We start from the raw sequence: 8,527 nt of genomic DNA, 5'->3' as shown, positions 1-8,527 counted from the left end.
TTTAGTATTGTTATTTGTCTTGTTGTTTTCCTCATTGTCTGTATAAATATTGTAAACTTTAAATATTAAATATAAATTAAATATTGTAAACACTATTGTCTCTTCATTCTTTCACTTTTGGCACTGTAAAAATAAATACTTTTGAGCAGATCTTTTTCCTTTTATTGCCCTGTTCTTCATATTGAGTTACACACTCATCTTTATTTAAATGCTATACTCCCTTACCCCTATCTAAATCTAAAAGGGATGTAACTATATATATATATATACATATACACACACACACACACACACACACACACATAATAATAATAAATGTTTCTTGATCATCAGATCATCATATTAGAGTGATTTGTGAAGGATCATGTGACACTGAAGACTGGAGTAATGATGCTGTAATTCAGCTTTGATCACAGGAATAAATGACACTTTACTGTATATTCACATAGAAAACAGCTGATTTACATTGGAATAATATTTCACAATATTACTGTTTTTGTTTGTATTTTTAATTAAATAAACACAGCCTTGGTGAGCAGAAGACACTTCTTTTAAAATCATTAAAAATCTTACCGTTCTAAAACTTTTGACCGGTATTGTGTGTGTGTGTGTGTGTATATATAATATAACAATGCACTAAAGTGAAACTGATCAGAGTCAAATATATATATGTATTCCAAAACATAGATTTTACAAAAAAAAAAAATTAATAATAAAAAAAAAAATACATGTACAACTTCACATAAAATATCAATGAAATATACAAATCATAATCAACAATATATTCCCAATTCCAAAACTTAGATTTCACACAAAACAAAATATATATTTATGATAATGAATTATTATATTATTTATATTATAAATAATTATTATACATACTAAACCAACATTGATCATTCAATATCACATGTTTCTAAAACACATGCTAACACACACGCTGCTTTATTTAACTGTGAAGTCTGAGTCTCTTCCACCTTTATGAAACACATTTACACATTTATTTCTCCTCATAGACAGTAGTGAGACTCTTCTGTGGATCAGACTGCACCTCCTACAGAGCAGTGATGAATGTTTGAATCACACATTTGTGTGTGTTATTAGCTCCCGACATGCTTGCTGATGAATGGGCACATCCCGCTTGTTCTGCATCGCCCTTCCCAGTCACTCCTCATCTATCTTCATCTTACTCTGTAAAGTGGAACAGAAGAGAAAACAATCAGAGTTCAGTGGAATTATTATATTTCAATTACTGTAAAAATAAGTTAAATTGAATTCCTGTAATCAGATTAATTACTGACTTTACATAATCTTGCATAGATATTTGTGTTTTATTTGTGTTAAACATTTCAATAACTTCACATTTTGTTCTCACACAAACCCTTTGTTGCAATAAAGCTTAATGATAATTTCCTTTCACGAATGTTTGAAAGGTTTGTTCCCATATCAGAGGTAAATGAAGATCTCTTTAATATCTCAGTGATGTTTCCTCACCTCAGGACACAGTTTGAGTCTCGTAGCTCGTCTCTGAGTCGCTGCTGTGAGTCTCCTATCTTATTGAGTCTCAGATCGAGCTCTTTTAGAAACTGCAGTGCTTTTGAGTTCGTCAAAGACTGAGTTAAAGAAGAAACATCTGTAATACCACAGCCATATAGACTAGAAAGACACAAACAGAGGAAGAGAGATTATCTTACAAACAAATCATGAATGTGAAGAATTTTACACAAATATAATGTGAACTCAGACTCATTGTGAGATATTGAGTATAAAGTGTTTTAGTTTAAAAAACCCAGAAGTGCACTGCTATAAACACTGAAACATAAGCCCTGCTGTCTTCAAATAAATAAACTTCAGTCACACTGTATTTGCTGTACAGTATAATGATACTAACTGTAGTTTCTCCAGCTTGAATTGTGGGTTCATCAGTAGATCACTGAGGTTTTTCACTCCAGAGTCTCCTAGTGTATTCCTGCTCAGGTCCAGCTCTCTCAGGTGTGACGGGTTTGATTTCAGAGCTGAAGTCACATCAGAACAACCTTCATCTGTCATATCACAGCGGATTAAACTACATTAGCAGAGAGAGAAGAAAATAAGACAGAAGAAAAGAAAACTCTTTACTCTGTAAAGTCACATCATCTTCATAAGCAAATAAAACAGAGGAAGAGAGATCTTCATCTTTATTTCACCAGATCACAAAATACTAAGTTTGCACAAATACAATGTTAAAGTGTTTTAGTTTAAACTGTTGAAGTGATTTCAAGGCACTACAGGTGAATAGGGTAAATGTTTTAACAAGGAGATATCGCCATGAAACTTTCCCAGTTGATTACCTACATTAAGATGAGAAAAAAATGTATTACAAGTTTTCTGTAATTTAATGTTTAAATATGCAAATTAGGCAAAATCTGAGTAATGGATAAAGCCAGGTTTAAAATTATTTTTTCATTGTGTTCACATATTAGATGGGAAAAAATTACAGAGGGATTTATGGATATCTACTTTTGTTATCCTGTAAATCAGAATATACTGTCAATAGCCTTAAAAAATGATTTTGGAATAAAATGTTATATAAATCAGGCTAGGAATAATATATTTATAAATCCCTCAGTAAATGTCTTCATAATATAACTAGGTACAAGACTGGAGAGTTTGGTGTATATAGGTGTAAAAATATTCTTTTTTTTTAATTATAGTTAGAATCGGTATAACTCAGTGTTTTAACTAACTGAAAAAGCTGAATAATCGTTCCAAACATTATTAGTCGGCAAAATAATCGATGATTAGTCGATTAATCGACTATCAAAATAATCATTTGTTGCAGCCCTATTTCCAATAGTCTGTTTTGAAACCCAGTCACACTAGTACAATTACTAACTAGATAAAAAAAAACACATAAAAATGTGAGCAATAGGGAAACCCAGAAAGTGCACTGCTATAAACACTGAAACATAAGCCCTGCTGTCTTCAAATAAATAAACTTCAGTCACACTGTAATTGCTGTACAGTATAATGATACTAACTGTAGTTTCTCCAGCTTGAATTGTGGGTTCATCAGTAGATCACTGAGGTTTTTCACTCCAGAGTCTCCTAGTGTATTCCCGCTCAGGTCCAGCTCTCTCAGGTGTGACGGGTTTGATCTCAGAGCTGAAGTCAGGATGAGACTCTGTTTCTCTGTAATACTGCATCCACTCAGACTGAAGACAGAAAGAGAAAATGACTCAGATCTATGATGATCAACTAACGTGTTCATCTTCATCCAGCAGACTTTTGCTGACAAATAAACAGGGATATCAAGGTAAAGGTCACATGGAGAAAGACTACACATTGTTCATTTAAATATACTACCAACATTGTAACAATACAAAGGTTGAAAGCATTGATGTATTTATGTTTACACATTCATGTCATATAATTTTTAAAGGTTCATGAAACCCCAAAACACATTTTTTGATGACGTGACGCGTGACCTTTCCAACGTGAAGATGTAATACGTGGCACATCTCAGAGATGGTACAAGACAAGCATTTGTGGTTAAAAACTATATATATATATAAACCAAAATACAGTGAATAGCCTTCTTGGCGCGCCTACTTTTGAAAGTCAACATTTAGATTATGTGAACACAGTTAAATGCATTATAAAGGCCTGGGTCACTTTGGAATAAATCACAACGTGTTTCATGATAAAAACCGTGACTTTAGTTTACAGTCCAGTAAATACAGCAGGTTATAGTAAATTATTTCACGGACCCCCTGGCACTCGAGGACTGAAAGCCTCAGAAGAAAGCCCTGTCGAGGCTCTTCCCCGGTGCGGGTCGTGTCGAGCCATTAGTCTGGGTGTTTGATGAGGAAAAGATGAAATGTAGTAGTTGCAATAAACGCGTTATGAATCCGCACAACTGCAGCAGCGGAGGACTTTTATTCTGCTGAGCGGATCTGAGGAAGAACTGATGACGGGACAGTTTGATCTTCGGCTGACAAATCAGAGGAAAGGAGCGTTTCATTCCCGCCCACGTGTAGAAATTGAATATTCAAGCTGTTCATAAATGTTTCTACCTGAGAACGAAAAGCGAAAAATCAAGCTGAATACTTTTGAAAAAATTAAAACAAAAAAGGAACCGTTTTCTCGTTTTTCTACTTTCAATATTAAATAAAAAAACGAATGAACATTTTTTTTCATTTCATTTCCTATTTGGACTGGAATAACGAGAAATGAAAAAAGACGGATCGTTTATACGTTTTTTCGTTTAGTTTAATAAACAGAAAATGAGATTCCGGCCTGATTTCTAATTTTTCGTTTGTGGTTTACAAATCGGTTTATGGCTTTGATATTTCGTTCGCACATGTGAGAGATCGCAAGCCATAGGCTACAATATGCTGACATGGAGTTTGGTGTTTTATATATGTGTAGCCTATTTAAGAGCACTGATTTGGGAAGTAGGTCCTTCCTGTGTGTCATTGTCCCATTGAAAAATGCAATGAAAATATTTGATATGATATGGATAAAGTAAAATGTTTTACTGTAGCCTATTATTGTATGGGCAACAAGGATTGGACTTAAAAACAATGATAAACATGACCATTATCACATGTACATAACATTTCCCACTCGCCTTTTAATGAGCTGTGTGTGTGTGTGTGTGTGTGTGTGTGTGTGTGTGTGTGTGACAACAGAAGCTGCTGTGTGCTCTTCCTAATTGAATGCAAGTATTATTTCTACAAACTGAGCTCATAACTCATAGGACTGATTAATAACAAGTGTCATTTTTTTAAACATACGTAATGTAATTCTTGTATGCAAAATGTATTTACATTTGTTATAATTTATATCTGATTTAATTTCTTAATTTCACTCATGGAGATAGCACGGACAATGTGCCGTGTTTTAGTGGAAGATTGCTGCCATCTACTGGAAAGCAAACACATTTAAGATTAAAACACCATCTATGATGATCATCTTATTGAAGAGCTACAGCAGCATTTAGTTTCCAATAGTCTGTTCTGAAACCCAGTCACACTAGTTCTGTGTGCTGGAAGACACTGTTTCTTCTCTTTCATTATTAACTATTTATTTGACGTCTTTCTTCTTTATTCTCGGTTGAAAAGGCAGATTTCTGCATGAACACAATCAGTACATTGTATCAAATGCTGGAAATTAAACAATTATTAACTAGATAAAAAACACATAAAAATGAAGAACCCCCCCCCCCCAGAAAGTGCACTGCTATAAACACTGAAACATAAGCCCTGCTGTCTTCAAATAAATAAACTTCAGTCACACTGTAATTGCTGTACAGTATAATGATACTAACTGTAGTTTCTCCAGCTTGAATTGTGGGTTCATCAGTAGATCACTGAGGTTTTTCACTCCAGAGTTTCCAAGTGTATTCCTGCTCAGGTCCAGCTCTCTCAGGTGTGACGGGTTTGATCTCAGAGCTGAAGTCAGGATGAGACTCTGTTTCTCTGTAATACTGCATACACTCAGACTGAAGACAGAGAAATAACAATAGTTCACATCTATGATGATCATCTTATTGAAGAGCTACAGCAGCATTTAGTTTCCAATAGTCTGTTCTGAAACCCATTCACACTAGTTCTGTGTGCTGGAAGACACTGTTTCTTCTCTTTCATTATTAACTATTTATTTGACGTCTCTCTTCTTTATTCTCTGTTGAAAAGGCAGATTTCTGCATGAACACAATCAGTACATTGTATCAAATGCTGGAAATTAAACAATTATTAACTAGATAAAAAACACATAAAAATGAAGAACCCCCCCCCCCCAGAAAGTGCACTGCTATAAACACTGAAACATAAGCCCTGCTGTCTTCAAATAAATAAACTTCAGTCACACTGTAATTGCTGTACAGTATAATGATACTAACTGTAGTTTCTCCAGCTTGAATTGTGGGTTCATCAGTAGATCACTGAGGTTTTTCACTCCAGAGTCTCCTAGTGTATTCCAGCTCAGGTTCAGCTCTCTCAGGTGTGACGGGTTTGATTTCAGAGCTGAAGTCACATCAGAACAACCTTCATCTGTCATATCACAGCCTCTTAAACTACATTAGCAGAGAGAGAAGAAAATAAGACAGAAGAAAAGAAAACTCTTTATTCTGTAAAGTCACATCTTCTTCATAAGCAAATAAAACAGAGGAAGAGAGATCTTCATCTTTATTTCACCAGATCACAAAATACTAAGTTTGCACAAATACAATGTTAAAGTGTTTTAGTTTAAACTGTTGAAGTGATTTTAAGCATTTTGATTCTTGTATGTGAATGTGACTGACCTCAATCTCTCCAGTTTACAGTGTGAATCCTTCAGTACGGCACATAAGTGCTTCACTCCTGTGTTTCCTAGTGTATTCCCGCTCAGGTTCAGCTCTCTCAGGTGTGACGGGTTTGATCTCAGAGCTGAAGTCAGGATGAGACTCTGTTTCTCTGTAATACTGCATCTATTCAGACTGAAGACAGAAAGAGAAAATGACTCAGATCTATGATGATCAACTAACGTGTTCATCTTCATCCAGCAGACTTTTGCTGACAAATAAACAGGGATATCAAGGTAAAGGTCACATGGAGAAAGACTACACATTGTTCATTTAAATATACTACCAACATTGTAACAATACAAAGGTTGAAAGCGTTGATGTATTTATGTTTACACATTCATGTCATATAATTTTTAAAGGGTCATGAAACCCCGAAACACATTTTTTGATGATGTGACGCGTGACCTTTCCAACGTGATGATGTAATACGTGGCACATCTCAGAGATGGTACAAGACAAGCATTTGTGGTTAAAAACTATATATATATATATATATATATATATATATATAAACCAAAATACAGCGAATAGCCTTCTTGGCGCGCCTACTTTTGAAAGTCAACATTTAGATTATGTGAACACAGTTAAATGCATTATAAAGGCCTGGGTCACTTTGGAATAAATCACAACGTGTTTCATGATAAAACCGTGACTTTAGTTTACAGTCCGGTAAATACAGCAGGTTATAGTAAATTATTTCACAGACCCCCTGGCACTCGAGGACTGAAAGCCTCAGAAGAAAGCCCTGTTGAGGCTCTTCCCCGGTACGGGTCGTGTCGAGCCATTAGTCTGGGTGTTTGATGAGGAAAAGATGAAATGTAGTAGTTGCAATAAACGCGTTATGAATCTGCACAACTGCAGCAGCGGAGGACTTTTATTCTGCTGAGCGGATCTGAGGAAGAACTGATGACGGGACAGTTTGATCTTCGGCTGACAAATCAAAGGAAAGGAGCGTTTCATTCCCGCCCACGTGTAGAAATTGAATATTCAAGCTGTTCATAAATGTTTCTACCTGAGAACGAAAAGCGAAAAATCAAGCTGAATACTTTTGAAAAAATTAAAACAAAAAAGGAACCGTTTTCTCGTTTTTCTACTTTCAATATTAAATAAAAAAACGAATGAACATTTCCTTTCATTTCATTTCCTATTTCCTAAGACGGATCTTTTATACGTTTTTTCGTTTAGTTTAATAAACAGAAAATGAGATTCCGGCCTGATTTCTAATTTTTCGTTTGTGGTTTACAAATCGGTTTATGGCTTTGATATTTCGTTCGCACATGTGAGAGATCGCAAGCCATAGGCTACAATATGCTGACATGGAGTTTGGTGTTTTATATATGTATAGCCTATTTAAGAGCACTGATTTTGGAAGTAGGTCCTTCCTGTGTGTCATTGTCCCATTGAAAAATACAATGAAAATATTTTATATGATATGGATAAAGTAAAATGTTTTACTGTAGCCTATTATTGTATGGGCAACAAGGATTGGACTTAAAAACAATGATAAACATGACCATGATAACATGTACATAACATTTCCCACTCACCTTTTAATGAGGTGTGTGTGTGTGTGTGTGTGTGTGTGTGTGTGTGTGTGTGTGACAACAGAAGCTGCTGTGTGCTCTTCCTAATTGAATGCAAGTATTATTTCTACAAACTGAGCTCATAACTCATAGGACTGATTAATAACAAGTGTCATTTTTTTAAACATACGTAATGTAATTCTTGTATGCAAAATGTATTTACATTTGTTATAATTTATATCTGATTTAATTTCTTAATTTCACTCATGGAGATAGCACGGACAATGTGCCGTGTTTTAGTGGAAGATTGCTGCCATCTACTGGAGATCAAACACATTTAAGATTAAAACACCATATATGATGATCATCTTATTGAAGTGATAACGTGTTGTCGCTCTCAAATCATGTTCAGGTTTGGTTGCATGCATTGTTGTGAAGATAAATATCATTTTGCACATTGCATTTTCCATTGTATTGACTGACTCACACATCTGCCTGCAGACACCCAGCTGTGCAGATTCATTTATAGATTTAACAACATTTAACCCAAGCCAGTGGTGACCAATCCAGCTTCTGGAGGACCAGTGTCCTGCAGTTTAGCTCCAGCCTATCCCAACACAGTTCATCAGGTGCAAAAGCTGTAACTGGGGTGGTAGCCTTATATATATGTATATAA

General features: G+C 35.1%; 1 protein-coding gene across 1 annotated transcript; it reads right to left on the bottom strand.

Moving 5' to 3' along the window:
* Positions 1-522: 522 nt before the first annotated feature.
* Positions 523-6,545, bottom strand: LOC311292552 (uncharacterized protein). Its single transcript, XM_084412276.1, has 6 exons — positions 6,287-6,545; positions 5,885-6,058; positions 5,312-5,485; positions 1,892-2,065; positions 1,495-1,656; positions 523-1,191 (listed from the first exon to the last, which is right to left on the bottom strand). Exons 1-6 carry the CDS (start codon positions 6,520-6,522, stop codon positions 1,182-1,184), a joined length of 930 nt encoding a protein of 309 aa, XP_084268402.1. The 5' UTR covers positions 6,523-6,545; the 3' UTR covers positions 523-1,181.
* Between the last annotated feature and the right edge of the window lie 1,982 nt (positions 6,546-8,527).

The sequence above is a fragment of the Rutilus rutilus genome, assembly GCF_951802725.1.
Source record: "Rutilus rutilus genome assembly, chromosome: 6".
Classification (NCBI taxonomy): domain Eukaryota; kingdom Metazoa; phylum Chordata; class Actinopteri; order Cypriniformes; family Leuciscidae; genus Rutilus; species Rutilus rutilus.
The sequence above is the reverse complement of the archived record's forward strand: the minus strand, read 5'-3'. Positions and strand labels throughout refer to the sequence as shown.

Coding starts and splice junctions, on each gene's coding strand:
- LOC311292552 (XM_084412276.1), bottom strand. CDS start 6,522: ATGAAGATGAACACGTTAGTTGATCATCATAGATCTGAGTCATTTTCT. Junction 5,486..5,884: donor TTCAAGCTGGAGAAACTACA/GTTAGTATCATT, acceptor CTCTGTCTTCAG/TCTGAGTGTATGCAGTATTA. Junction 1,657..1,891: donor TTCAAGCTGGAGAAACTACA/GTTAGTATCATT, acceptor GTGTCTTTCTAG/TCTATATGGCTGTGGTATTA.